Source organism: Lutra lutra, chromosome 15 (assembly GCF_902655055.1).
Source record: "Lutra lutra chromosome 15, mLutLut1.2, whole genome shotgun sequence".
In the NCBI taxonomy this organism is placed as follows: Eukaryota; Metazoa; Chordata; class Mammalia; order Carnivora; family Mustelidae; genus Lutra; species Lutra lutra.
The window spans coordinates 25,766,123-25,781,360 of NC_062292.1; the positions used below are offsets into that span (position 1 = coordinate 25,766,123).

The following is a 15,238-nucleotide window of genomic DNA, read 5'->3' on the forward strand; positions in this document are numbered from 1 at the left end:
TTAGCTGCTGTATCATTGGATACTCGGGCAGCTTATGGAGAAGCCCATGTGGTAAGGAACCGAACCACGTCTATGTGAGCACGCCTATTGCTAGTACCAGTACGAGTGAACCGGGATGCAGATCTTCTGAGGCCTGCCAACCACCACATGGGTGAGCTTGAAAGTGAAATTTCCAGCTCCACTTGAGCCTTCGTTATGGTAGCTTTGGTCAACAGCTTGATGGCAACCTCATAAAAGACTCTAAGCCAGAAGCACCCAGCTGAGTTGCATCCAAACTCCTCTCTCATGGAAATTGTGATAAGCCACTAAATTTGGCTAATTTGCTATGCAGCAAAAGATAACTGATATACTACATACACTCTACCGTCTACTCCTAGTCCCTAATAAAGCCGGGCTTCTGGTATACCTAGTTTGGGCATGCTGGTATCAGAGCTTCTATCTGGTGATTGAGCACTGCCTGGAAACTTTTGTGACTGGGATTCCAACCGCCTTGACACCTCACTTCTTGAGAGAACGAACTCGGTTACCTATAGTCCCATTCCACTGATTAGACCACTCATAGAATGAGTCCATTCCGGCTATAGCACAGACCACTGTATGACCTGCTCCCTCCTGCTTCTGGGCCACCCTTGGGCACACCAACACTATAAAGTATAGTCCCTCTACTAATTGAGGCAGAGAGCTCAGAAGACAGCTATCTAGATGACAACAATCACAGATGTCCACAGAAAGACCTATGTAGATAATATATTCCTGATTTCCATATGTAACTCTAACTGATTATATGACATGCCTTGAAAACTAATTGTGAAACTTGCTGTATACACTGTCCAGGTGGGAACAAGTTGAAAAATATACATTGCTTGGGAACATTGAGTTTTTGGCAGAGAATTTTTGGCAGTTTATATAACCATGTTGATTTGAAGGCAGTGGTTTTATATGTAAAAAAGATTTTAAGACCTTGTAAAGATGTTAAATATTTACATAAAAAATTATGCTCAGCTAAGAAAAGAGCAAAATATAAAACCCAAGTGTGCCTTCTATGAGTTGTTCTCTACTTATTTCTTGTGTCTTTTTAGTAGTTTTTAGACCCATTTTGTAGTTAGTGATTAAGCACCCACTGAAAACAAAATGCTATATATGAAAATGATAGTAGTATATCACAACCACAAAAAAAGGGGGCGGGGAGAAAGGGGACTCTGTACCTCTGTCCCTGATGATTTTGTCCCTCATGCTCTGGGCTGCATGTATCGAGATTTGGAGGACTTATGTGGGAGGATGTCCTTAGAGCCACCGCCGAGATGCCCACCAATGGGGATGAGAAATTCAGCAGCACTGAGGTGGTCTGGTGGGAAAGGACATTCAGGTGATGGGTCACATTGATAACCAGTGGGTTTTGCTGGCACGACAGCTCATGGGTCCCTGAAGAGAAATAAGGAGATGAATAATACTGTGAGCCATTCATACAGCACCATGTTCCCATATCTAGTATTCCTTTTATCTTCTCAATAGCTGTGTCCTATAGTCAAGGTCACAAACAATATCCAAGACAGATGCCAAGCTGACTCCGGGGTTTACTGGATCATCCTGCAGGGGCCCCGAAGCGATCACTGTCAGACTCACCAAGAGAGTGGTTGTTCCCACTGACATCAGTCAGGTGAACAGTCACTGTCGGCCGCTGATGTTCTCTGAGTACTGGGCCATCAGACGCCAAGAAGATGAAAATTGCCGAGGCCATTCCTGGTCTACTGAAACACACCTGGGTGTAAGCACATATATGTGTGAGTCATCATTCCCACTGGGCTCTCAAGGCATGTGTCACACTATTTTTACACTTCTCAGTTCCCCACTTTTAAAGTAGGAACTCCCTTCTCCTTTACTTATGAGAAAAATACGGAGTAGGCACAGAAGGACAGCCGAGGTCACACCAGAAATCAAAATTGGATGAAAAAAGGTAACTTTCAGCTACTGAGCATCTCATCTTTTTTTGACATATTTTTTTTATAACCTCAACTGTTCCTTTTTTTGCTTGGACCCATGTCTTTAAATTTCTCAAGATCACTGAAAGAGAGGATTGCTAGAGACAATAAATCACTGCATAGCCAGTCAATCTTATCTCCAAAGTAGGAGAAGTGGGCAGGAGTCACCGAGCTAACATTCTACTGTGAACCGGCATAGTTCAGAACATAGCTCATCTTTCCCCATCCTCCTGTCTTACCCCTAAACATTTTATCTGAACCTCTCATTTAGCATGCAGACTACAACATGAGAGGCAACTTCGGTGTCCATTGTTTCTGAAACTAGAAGCTTCCCCACTGTTTATTCTCATGCATTTCTGCTGGTGCCTACCCTAACCATGGGTGAAAAATAAGCCAACACTCAGGGACAGGAAATTCAGTTATTTATAAGGAATAATCCTAGATGCTTAGGCTGATTAACAATAAAGCAGTCTTTCAAAGCAAACTATGGGATTTTTTGTTTTTTTAAAAAGATTTTATTTATTTATTTGACAGAGAGAGAGAGAGATCACAAGTAGGCAGAGAGGCAGGCAGAGAGAGGGGGAAGCAGGCTCACTGCTGAGCAGAGAGCCCTATGCGGGGCTCGATCCCAGGACCCTGAGCCGAAGGCAGAGGCTTAACCCACTGAGCCACCCAGGCGCCCCAAAATATGGGAGTTTTGTCCCTGGAAAATCTTTAATACAAAAGAAGACATCTTCAAGATTGGGAAATGACCTGGAGAGCTTATTTCCCACACTGAAATTATTTGATGTAGTAATTCTAGTTTTGTTTTACGTCCTTTAGCTCAATATTACTCTTCATTTCCACTGAGAGTAAATCTCTACGTTACCTGATATTACATGGTGGCTACATTATGAGATTCTGGAACTAAACCTCACAAAATTCTCTGTGCCTTTCTGTGGCTTTTTATCTGGTTCTGAGGGTGATAACGCTCCAGGAAAACTATCCTCAGGGTTAAAGAAGGGTATATCTAGTGGCAGGGACCTTTTCTAAAACTGGGGAGGACAAGGATAAAACATGTTTTCCATTTTACCAAGAATTCTTCCTTGTGTGGAGGCTGATTTTTCCTAAATCTTGGTGGTGTGTTTATGGAGTGTCCGTTTGCCCTGCTGGCTTAATTAGGGTGATTTTATGAGTTGCAGTGGTCAATGCAACACAGCTCTCCCTTCTTCCTCTCCTCCTTTGAGGGAAAGACCAGCCACACTCTCTTTTTACAGTGTCTTTTCCCCCCTTGTTTCATTTCCCCTCTTTGAAGTAATAAATATTCCTGTATAACTTAAGAAATAGCCAGTCTCATAGGTTATGGCTTGCAATACGAGGTCCTTTGTCCCTGACTGGATGAGGGCTAGACATGAAACATACCATAAGGTAACCAAGAGTCTAACTCAAACCCTCAACTGCAGCAGCAAAGGACATCAAAGTCCCTTGGGACCAAAGAGGTCCCACAACCTCTTCCTTTTCCTATACCACAAAAGAGACTTGAGTACTGAAAGAAAGTTCTGGGTTGTTTCCTGAGCCAGGAACAGGAGTCCAAACAAGTACATGGTGGCTTTACCCCAGTAGGCCTCAGACTTGAAGAGTGGGGTGGGTTCAACAGGGAACAGGAACGCTCAGTCTTCCCACCTTCTCTTGGGCCCCCAAATGGACACCATCCACCTGAAACTAATTAGGAGGGGTTGGTCTTATGATGGTGTGGATTTCTCTGTCTTGAGGGCCTGTGCCCCAAAACTCCAGCTCACTTTGCATCTCCTGGCAACGTGCCTCCTTGCTCTAAGGGTCTTTGAACCAAATCCCTTTGAACCTTACAGCCTGCTCCTGGTGGCAGCGTCTCTGTGCCATGATCTGTGGGAAAGGCTAGGCCAGGATTTCTAGGCCATGACTTAAGCAGGAAACCACAGGTAAGACTCACAAAAGAAGAACAGGCCCAGGAATGTTGGGCTACACAAAGCAAAAGGAGATAAGGGTTTGGTCAAGGTACAGGATGCCGAGTCTGTGGCATTTCCTCTCACAGTGACACAGATGTAACCGAATGTGGTTCTCAGCTAAATACCAGATATGCCCACAACAGCAACCAGATGCAAAGAACATATGAACTCTCATCTGACTTTTGGAGCCTCTAAAGCAGAGACTAGATTGAACTCACACATGTGTGCATAGGCATTCTGAGCCAGGGTGAAAAGAACCAAGTAAGTTCACTGTTCTGGAGAAAGGGTTGGCCAGGCAGAAACCTCAATGTGACTCTTAGCTCCATCCCTACTAACTGGTTACAGCAGAGCAATCCATCCTTCCCCTCTGAGCCTAGGGTCCTTCTTTTGCACATCTGAAATGCAGACTACTACCTACTTCATGAAGCTATGATGAGGATTAAATGAAATCATGTGAAAGCTGTCCTATAGGACAGTGCCCATCATCTAGTAAGAATTCAACGCTCAGAAATTAATTCACAAAATAATTCCTATTTCCAAAGAGAAATATTTTTTCATTTCATTTACACTTCTGGAAGACAAAGATAAAGAATAAAATTTAAAAATGAAACACAAACTGTATATTTTGGTGTCTAGAGAATTATGTTTTTCTAAAACCTGTAGGCTAAAGAATTTCATCTATGCTATTTTAAATCAGCATTTGTAGAAATCTGAATTGGTAAACCAGGTTCTACTTCTAGAGCCATTGGTAATATCCAGGCTTTTGGTATAGAATCTAGCTCTAGTTTATTAATGGAATCTATGAAAAATATATTTTATATACACAACTCTTTTAATAGATTTTTTAGAAAATTCAGTTCAATATGTGTTTATCAAAAAAACCTACTTTTGCTATACATATATAGACAAAAAAAACTTCTCAACTTGACAGTATAATTAGAATGCTGAGTGTATTCCTTATTTAAGCAAAGGTGATTATTTTTATTGAGGTATAATTAACATAGAGTGTTGTATTAGTTTCCAGTGTACAACTGGATTTTATAATTCTATGCATTAGTCAGGGCTCAGCACGTAAGTATAGTCACTGTCTGTCACCAGACAACATTTCAACAATCTTACTGACTATATCCCCTATGCTGTACCTTTCATCTCTGTGACTTACTTTGTAACTGGAAGTTTGTCCTTCTTACTTTATTTCTTTATCCACTTCACCCGTCTCCTCACTCACCTCCTCTCTGGCAACCATCGGTTTGTTCTTTGTATTTAAGAGTCTGGCTTTTTAGTCTGTCTCTTTTTTTTTTCTTTGCTTGTTCATTGGTTTTGTTTCTTATTTTCCACATATGGTGTTTGTCTTTCTCTGACTGGCTTATCTCACTTAGCATTAAACCCTCCAGCTCCATCCATGTTGTTGCAAATGGCAAGCTTTCATTCTTTATTATGACTGAGTAATATTCCATTGTATATCTCTAAATCAATCAATCAATCTATCATCTCTCACATCTTCTTTATCCATTCATTTATTGATGGACACTTGGGTTGCTTCCATGTCTTGGCTACTATAAATAATGCTGCTGTAAACATAGGGGTGCATATATTTTTTGCATTAGTGTTTTCATTTCCTTTGGGTAAATACCCAGCAGTGGAATTACTGGATTATATGAGGTTCCTATTTTTAATTTTGAGGAACCTCCATACTGTTTTCCACAGTGTCTGCATCAATTTGCATTCCCACCAACAGTGCACGAAGTTTCCTTTTTCTCCACATCCTCACCAACACTTGTTCTTTCTTGTCTTTTTGAATCTAGTCATTCTAACAGGTGTGAGGTTATACCTCATTGTGGTTTTGATTTGCCTTTCCCTGATGATGAGTGACATTGAGCATCAAAGATGTATCTTTAAAAGTTTCTCTCCTACAGCTAAATCACAGATATGTTAACATAATATTATAGCCCACACTATTTTCACTATATACAAAACATACAATGAACTTTAAGTTCCTGGATGTAAAAGATAATTATCCACTGGAATGGAGACTTTAGCAACATGACGTGCTACTTATTTGACCCCATGCCACTTTTGCCAGTACAGTGTGACATTTCTCTCATCAACACCCCAAATGCATTGTGTGAATAGCTTCCCCTTCAGGAAAAGAGCATCAAATGCACCCCCTGGGGAACTACTCAGATCTGAAATGAGCAGCAGCCATCCCTCAAGAGAAAAATCCAAGATACTTAGAGGTCAAAGGGGTCATTAGCTTCATATGTTTATTATTTGTTTTAACAAGAAGATTACATTCATGTGTTACACTAGCAATACAGAATTAATTAGAACTTGGCTCTTATGAAGAAAAACTATAGCTAGATGTTAGAAGGAGACAGAATCTTTCAGAAGAGCAAGTATTTCTCAGGACTGAGGAACGGTCTCAAGATAGAGGATCCAGTGAAATTAGTGAACCTATTGCAAAATACTCTGAAACAGAGAAACACAGATTGGAGAAATAGGTAGACAGACAGACAGATAGGTAGATACTGACTGATGTACAGATGTGGAAAACAAGTCCACCACACAAAATGGCTTTTTTTGTCTAAAGCCTGAACATTAACTACTGGATGGGACGACTGGCTACTGGTGAGGGGTAAGACTGAAAGAATGATTCCCTCGTGAAGAACTGTTTGGGCTTAAGAAATCCCTCTTCAATCTGCCTACTGGGTACAGACACACTCACTCAATATACTCCCAAGCCAAGTATTTCAACTTCCAGGTCATCCTTTCTGGTGGTCACTGGATAACAGATCCTGAAACTATACCACAAACTTGAAAAGAATCTTTTCTGAGGTTTTTAAATGCTTTTGGTTAGTTACTGGGTTGTTATTTTTTTCTGTGCCTTTCCAGTTTCACTCATCTATGGCATCTCCTGATTCTAGAGAGAAAGAGAAGGCCCTTGAAGACAAGAAAGAGGGCAGACACTGCATTCTCTTTGTATAGCACTTGACAGTGTGCCAAGGATGATCTCATGTCTTGCTGGAGCCTCCATAAAATTCCTTGGGTTTTTATTCCTATCTGGGATTTATACCTATAATATCCCCAGGACACAAAGGTTATATTATAGAAGTGGAAAGTAGGTTCTGAGGAGCTTAAGTGACTTCTTCTAGCAAAATACTAGAGAAGTAGGAATTTGGGTTTTCCAACTTCAAGTTGTGTATTCTTTCGACTACCCAGTGGATCTTAATTTGGGGTGAGCAGGAAGTCACAGATTCCCTAGAAATTTTGTTGATACTCATAACCTCTATTTCCCCAAAAATGAAGTCACATAAACACTTAGGCATAAAAGCTTCATACAGTTGCTAGGCGCTAAGTGAACCCTTTAAAAGCATTTGTAGTCCATTTAGGGGTCAGCAGAAATCAGATTAAGAATGCTTACACTATTAGGGTCAGTTGATTGAGCATCTCACTCTTGATTTCAGCTCAGGTCATGATCATGGGGGTCCTGGGATTGAGCCCCATGTCCAGTTCTGTGCTCAGAGGAGAGTCTGTTTGAGGATTCTCTCTCCCTCTCCCTCTGCCTCCCCCGACCTCAAATAAATAAATAAAGAATGCTTGCACTATTGGTTGAGCCATATGCTTTTTTTGTAGGTGAAAAATTATCAAATGTTTCATATGGCCTACCCAATAATAGATTGTTATCTATGTAGACTTCACAAATTGACAATAAACTTCACAAGTTTATTAATTAATTCTCAAAGTTTCAGGGGATCTTTTTTAAAAGCTTATTTTTTTTAAAAAAAAATTTTATTTATTTATTTGACAGATAGAGATCACAAGCAGGCAGGGGGGAGGGGGGGGAAGCAGGTTCCCTGATGAGCAGAGAGCCCGATGTGGGGCTTGATCCCAGGACCCTGAGCCACCCAGGCACCCCAAGATTCAGGGGATCTTACCTGACATTCAAAACTAATGGAGGAAGGAAGGCTCTGAGGCAACTAGCCTCTTGCTACTGAGCTGTCTCAGTAGTTTCCATACGTGAGGATGTGAGTCAAAATGGGGAAGGAGTTTTGAACCTGGTCTTACTTCCTGTCTCCCTTGGTATTAATCAAAACCCAGGTGATATCCTATGTTATATTCCTTCATAGGACAAGTAAGGCTGTACACACCATGAGTTTATGTGATTCTCTTTTCAGAAGAGTGAAGTCAAGTTGTCATTTTGTGAAATGGAGATGAAACCACTATTATGACCCCCACCATCCACGGGGAGACATTTGAAAATATATGACCCAGCAAGTCAGTGGAAGGGCTCAGATCAGAATCAGCTTGTTGTCTCAATTCCTTCTAACAGCATTTCCTCATCTGTGATTTTAGACACCAGGGCTAAGTCTGCAGAGGCTCTGTGTTAGAAGAGCTTGTGGGAGTCAGAAGGGAGCTTAGAAAGAGGCCAACCAAATCTGTAGCAGATACTGCAGTGTGGGGGTCCACCGTGTGATCTGGGAGACACTGTGAGACTACTTCCTTCATGACTAAGCACTCACCCCACAGAAAAGTCTCCTTCTGAGGAGACTTTGCCCTCTGAGGAAGGAAGACTCCAGAAGCTTATGCTACTTCTCTGGAGAAACCTAGGTCCAGTGACCTTTAGATAAGAGTGAGTGGTGTACAAGGTAGGAGAACTCTATCCCAGCTCCCTTTGGGATGTTGACGCCTTCACATGGCTGTCTCACAGCCCTTCTCTCTCTGTACTCCCCTGGTTCTTTCATTCCTTCACAGGTGTTGATCTTAGGGAAAGTCCTTGATAAACTTCAGCATGCAAATCTTCACCTCAGAATCTGAATCCTGGGGACACTCCATACAAGACAAACTCTGAGACTGAGGAAGGGTATTATGGAATATATATGGAGAATGCTTTCTGGGGAACAAGAATGCATAAGTGAGGGGATGCAGGGGCACACTGTAGAGCCAGGCAAGCTTCTCCCACCTCTGGTTGAAAAGCATTGCTATCCCAATTATTCATGAAACAGACTCGGCTAAGATGTCACGTCTAGAGCCTGCAAAAGCTTCTGTGCAAAATAAATAAAAAGTTAGATTAGTAAGAATCAGACAGGAAAGTGGAAAATGAGTGCTTTCCCTCTAGGGATAAACTGTTGAGCCACTGGGAGATGGAATTCCTCTTTCAATGCTCTAGATTTGTTTTTGGTGGAAATGAAAGTCATATATACATAGTCATTTTTGCCTTTTCAGGTTTCCCAGGGAATGTAGGGATCCACATAGGTTAATTTTCTAAACAGAAGATTTTCATTTGGAAGGCAAGAACTCTTTTTAGAAATTTCAGTGATGTGTACAGAAATAATGCCAATACCTATTATAAAGGCTCCTGTCCTCTTAACCAGGGGATCCTGTACTTAACTGAATTTTCACTTGGTAAATTGGAGGCATCACTTTGAACATCAGTTATTTTCCTGAGTGCTAAAATAACAATCCTCGGGGCGCCTGGGTGGCTCAGTGGGTTAAGCCACTGCCTTCGGCTCAGGTCATGATCTCGGGGTCCTGGGATCGAGCCCCGCATCGGGCTCTCTGCTCAACAGGGAGCCTGCTTCCCTCTTTCTCTCTCTCCCTCTGCCTGCCTCTCTGCCTGCTTGTGATCTCTCTCTGTCAAATAAATAAATAAAATCTTTAAAAAAAAATAAAAAAAATAAAATAAAATAACAATCCTCTAAGGCAGTACTCTTCAAACTTGAATGTACATACAGATCGCCTGAGGGTCTTGTTAAAATGCCAATTCTGATTTAGCAGAGCTGAGATTCTGCATTCCTACCTAGCTCTCAGGTAATGCAGATGCTTTTGGATGCCAACCATATTTTGAGTAGCCAAGCTCTAAAGGCATCAGTAGATATACTTATCTTTGCCCTTAGCATTTGATAGCCTAGGACTGCAGTTCTTTTACTACTCATATTTATTATCCCATTCTTCTTTTAAATTCACCATCAAGCTGAAATTAGAATACATAACTGAAAGGAATCATCTAGTCCAAATGCCTCACTTTAAAGCTAAGAAAAATTGATGTCCAAGAAGGTTATATGATTTATATAAGGTCATTTGACTGCTCAATGGTAAAAATAGGGCTTATAATACTGTTCCTCTGAATATAGGTCTTCTTCCAGTTTCTATATCTCCTACCAATTTGCTGCTCTTTTTCTACAGCAGACTGAAAATTCAGATCATTGATATTATTAAAATCCTAGGTAAAGTAAACAGACTTTCACGAAACGTCCTGTCAACTTTCCTATGAACAAAGTCAAAGAATCCAAAGTAATGATGGGACTTGGTACCTTCTATCTACAAGGTTTTTCTTTTTTGCTGAATTACGAAATCTGTTCACTTTTCCGGATGGTTGAAGTCAACTCTGAATAAAGGATTAGTATCTGTCTGATTATATAAAAAAAAGAATCACAAGTTTTCCCAAATTTAGCAAAAACAAAACCAAACAAGATGCTCATTTAAATATGAATATCAGAGATACAATAAATATTTTTGCTGAGTATAAGTAGGCCTTGAATATAGCACAAGACTTACTTATACTAAAAGATTCTTTACTGTTTATTTGAAGTACTTTTTTTTCTGCAATTCAAAGTTGGCAAGATATGAGAATGCACAATTTTTTTCAAAATGAAGAGATAAAAGAAGAAGAGCAAAGAAATTTAAAAAAGGAATGGAAGAAGGGATTTTGTAGGTGTTTGTATATAAAGAAAAACAGAGAAGACCTGGTAAGAGTGGTGGACACTTTTGGAAGCTAATGGAGGGTACATATTTCTATGTACAGATGGGACCTTAATTTCTTAATGAATAAAGTTTCCTTCTTTAAGTGCTTCCTAATAAAATGTAGGGCCAAGAGAAGAAGAAGAAGAAAAACCTCTAATAACGACAGAGTTGGCACAATAAAAGTTGCTATCCTCTGAAAAATCAGTGGTAGAAACAAACAAACAAAAAGTTACTAAAAGTTCCTGATTTTAAAAAGAATTTATGAGGTTTTACAAAATACTTAGGGCAGACTGACGACGAAAGCCCTATATGTCAACATTTATTGGCCACAATCAAAGCAGTACCTAGAGGGAAAAATTATGGAACAGTGAAAAAAAATTATCCGATGTTTGACACAAGAAGCTAGAAAGGAACATCAGTGTGAATCCAGAGAAACAGGAAAAAAGAAAATAATAAAAATAAAGATAGAAATCAGTGAATTGGAGAACCAAGACTAGAATGAAGAGAAAAATGAACAAAAGTAAAAATTGTTCTTTGAAGAAACCCAGGCGTGAGTAATCAAGAAAAACAGGAGAAATCAGAAGGCATAAAAACACACATTATAAATATAGTGGCAACTATAGCTGAACTAGAGATGAGACAGAGTAAAAATACATTATGAACAGCTATCAGCACTAAGTTTGAATATGTGGAAGAAATTAGTAAATTTATGGAAATATCAAATAGTCCAAAATTGGGAAGGAGAAATTAAACATATTAATAAAAATCAAAGAAAGTTAAATGACAAACATAAATGTTTCCTCAGGCAAACCCCAAATCCAGTTGGTTTTACAGGTGGATCTTGCCAAATTTCGAAGGAACAGATAACCCTTATTTTATACTGGTGGTTTCAGAACATATAAGAGGGAAACTGCCCAATCAACTTTATGAGGCTTGTGTAATCTGAATATTCAAAAAAGAAATATACAAACTAAGTCCATAAATAAATATAAATGCCAAAATCCAAAGCAAAAGATTAACCAATAAAATCCAAAAGCATATTTAAAATGTAATATATAACAAGCAGGTTCATGCCACAAAGGCAAAAATGACTTGATATCTAAAAAAAGAAAGTTATCAGTATGATTTCAACATAATGATGAATCAAAGGAGAAAAATCATATGATCATACCAACTGATACAAATCAAGTGTTTGATTAAGTTCAGTTCACATATACCAGTATGTTTTCCAAAAGGCAGAAGAAGTGATCCAAGGCTTGTTCTAAAATTTATATGGAAAAAGAAATGTTCATGAATAATGAATAGCTAATTCAATTTTTAAAATGAAAAAAAAAAAGTGGAAGAAGGTAAGAACATGTCCTACCAGATATATTTAGGTAGTAGAAGTCATAGCACTAAAAACAGTGTATTTCTGGTGTAGGGAACATGAAAATAGGTCAAAGACATAGAGCAGAGTGTTAAAAAAAAAAAACCAGTTTCAAGTCTACTTAAGAAATTAGTATATAATCAACATGGCACTGTGAATCATCAGAGCAATGATGTAAAGTTTTAAATGGTTGAGATTAGAAATTGACTTATCATATTTAAGGGAAAAAAAGAAACCTACTGCATTCTAAATACAAAAACAAATTTCAATTCTGTTAAACAGTAAACTTCAAAAGGCAAAACTACAAAACAAACATAAGAAAGTAAAAAATATTTTTGTAATCTAAGAAAAAGCTAAAAAATTTGCCTATGTTACAATTAAATAAAAGAGGAATACTAAATGCTTGATAATTATTTTTGATAAGGGGATCCTCCACCTCACTCATAATCAAATCAAAAAAATGCATAATATAACAATGAGATATCACTTCATTCCCACGAGATTTACTAATTTTAGGTAATTCGATAATATGTTCATGCAAGGATGTGTTGAAATGGGTGCACCATTCTCATTTGTCTTGAGACAATTAAGTTTAATTTCAATTCCATATCTATATGTATGTCTCTATCTTTGGGTATACTTCGGGGCCATCTTGTTCTATTGATTTGTCTATTCATTGATATTTTAACCATTATAATTTTGTGACATATTTCGATACTTGGCAGAGTCAGGCCCCTTCATCACTAAACTTTGGCAGAATTTCCATTAAAAACATTAAAATCAACTTCATAATTCTTTAAAAGTTTTTTATTAAAATTTTTGCCCGGATTATGTGAAGAATTGACCCCCATATGATATTGAGTCCTTCTATACAGGACCAGTCTGTGCCTCTTCATTTATTCAAGCCTTCATGGTGTCTTCATATAGAGCTTTCATTCTTCTTTCTTAACATTTATTCCTAGATATCTTTCTACCTTGACTGCTATTATAAATGAACTCTTTTCTTTAATCATATATTCTCATTGATCGTTGTTTAAAATGAAGGGGTTTATTTGCTTTTATCTTAATTTTGTACTAAACCATGATATTAAATGAGGTAATTTTCAACTTGTTTCCTCTTTTCAGACTTCAACTCAATTTATGAGAAAATAATTTGAGTATTACTTCTCTCACATTTTATGTTTCATTTCTTTTGTATCTCAGAAAGTATAGAATTCAAAGTCTAGCATTGGCTATTCCCAGAGAAAGTAAAATAACAGTGGTGATATAGGAGTTTTTTCTCCTCTTCTCTGTTATTGCCTTTATACTTTCACCATGACTTTAATTTGACCTTTTACTATTTAAGATGGACACTGAGATTATTGATTTTATACCTCTTATTTTCCAAATATAGATATTTAAAGCTATAAATAATTTGGAAGTACTATTTTAATCTTTCTCATAAATTCTGAAATGTTGTTTCATTATCATTCAGATGAAAATGTTTTGTAATTTCCCCCATACAACCCTCTTGGACCTATGGGTCATTTAGAAATATACTGCTTGATTACGAAGAATTGGAGATTTCCTAGACATACTGTTATTCATTTCTTATTTAATTCTGTTAAGGTCAGAGAAGGTACTCTGTATGATTGTAATCATCACAAATTTATTAAGACTTGTTTATGGTCTAGTATATAACCTATTTGGTGAATGTACCATAATGCATTCTGCATATGTAGTATTTCTACAAATGTTAAAGTAGGTCAAGGTACTTGAGAATGATCTTCAGATCTTGTATATTTGTCCTGATCTTTTGTGTCTACTTACTATCTCAATGACTTAGAGATGATAAAAATCTCCAATTAGGAGTATGAATTTGACTATTTGTCTATTAGTTCTATCAATGTTTAATTCATTTCCTTTGAGTCTCTGTTCTTAGGTGCTTCTATTTTATTACAATTAATATTGTTCAATATTTTTGGTAAATCAACTTGCTTATCATTACTAAACATCCCTCTATATCTCCAGTAATATTCTATTTTATCAGATATTAGCATAGCATAATAATTTGCTTATGCTTCGAGTTTACATGGTATATAATTTCTCCTTTTCACTTTCATTCTGTATGCCTTTATATTTAAAGTGTGTTTTCATAAATGGTATATAATTGATTCTTTCCATCTTATGTATGCTGACAATCTCTGCCTTTTACATGGCATTTTTTTAGAAAACTTTGCATTTAATGTAATCAACAATACAGTTGATTTTAAGTCTACTATCTTGGTATTTGTTTTTATTAATTATTTCTTAGCTCCTCTTTTCCTACCTTCATATATAACTTGAGTGAACCAAGTTATTTTATTACTCTATTAATCTTCTCTTTTAACTTGCTACCAATAGCTATTTGTGTATATGTGTATTTTTTAATGACTGTTCTGGAAATTATAATATGTCTAACTTATTACAATCTACATTCAAATAATATTACTATCTCATAAGGTAAGGATCTTACAGCAGTATTACTCCACTTACCACTTGTGCCTTATATTTTTTCTTCACAGGAGAATTCAGTCAAGCTGTCATTGAGGTTGCTCAACTTCCCTTTTTACCCACTCATGCTTCCTTCCCTTCTTTTTCATAGATGTTGATGTCCAGCCCACTCCTTAATAAACATCCTACATACTAAGCCCCATCTTAATTTTAGTATATGTGCTGCCAAAGTGAGAACCCAAGTTCCATTTCAGAATCTACTTCCCAGAGAATCCAACCTACCACAAACAAAAAAATAACCAAATCTCCCCTATCTTTGAAAAATTCCTTTTGACGTGGTTTCAATTAAACCTACAGTTCATCATTTATACAGTTTTACAGGAAGAGTTAATTTGTGGCCTCTGTCTACCCCCCGTTTCGATCTAACCCAGCCCACAGTCCTACTTACCTACCTTTGTGCCATGTCATAAGTAGTACAGTAGTCCTCCCTATACACAGATTCCACAAACCACAGATGCCTAAAACCACAATAGTACCAAACCTCATATATATATATATATACTATGCATTTTCCTATACATACATACCTACAATAATAATTAATTTATAAATTAGGCACACTACTAGATTAACAACAAGTAGTAATAAAATAGAACAATTATAACAATGTGTTGTAATAAAAATTATGTAAACAACTCTCCCTCAAAATATCATTG

The 15,238-nt window shown here is 37.6% G+C and overlaps 1 protein-coding gene across 1 annotated transcript in view; it reads right to left on the reverse strand.

Moving 5' to 3' along the window:
• The window catches only part of PAPPA2 (pappalysin 2), a 302,814-nt gene that overhangs the window by 101,735 nt on the left and 185,841 nt on the right, over positions 1–15,238 (reverse strand). Inside the window, exons 12-13 of the mRNA XM_047705709.1 lie at positions 1,624–1,759; positions 1,206–1,422 (exon numbers count right to left, since the gene is read on the reverse strand). Of these exons, the coding sequence (XP_047561665.1) occupies positions 1,206–1,422; positions 1,624–1,759 (353 nt within the window). The remainder of the gene's footprint in view (positions 1–1,205; positions 1,423–1,623; positions 1,760–15,238) is intronic.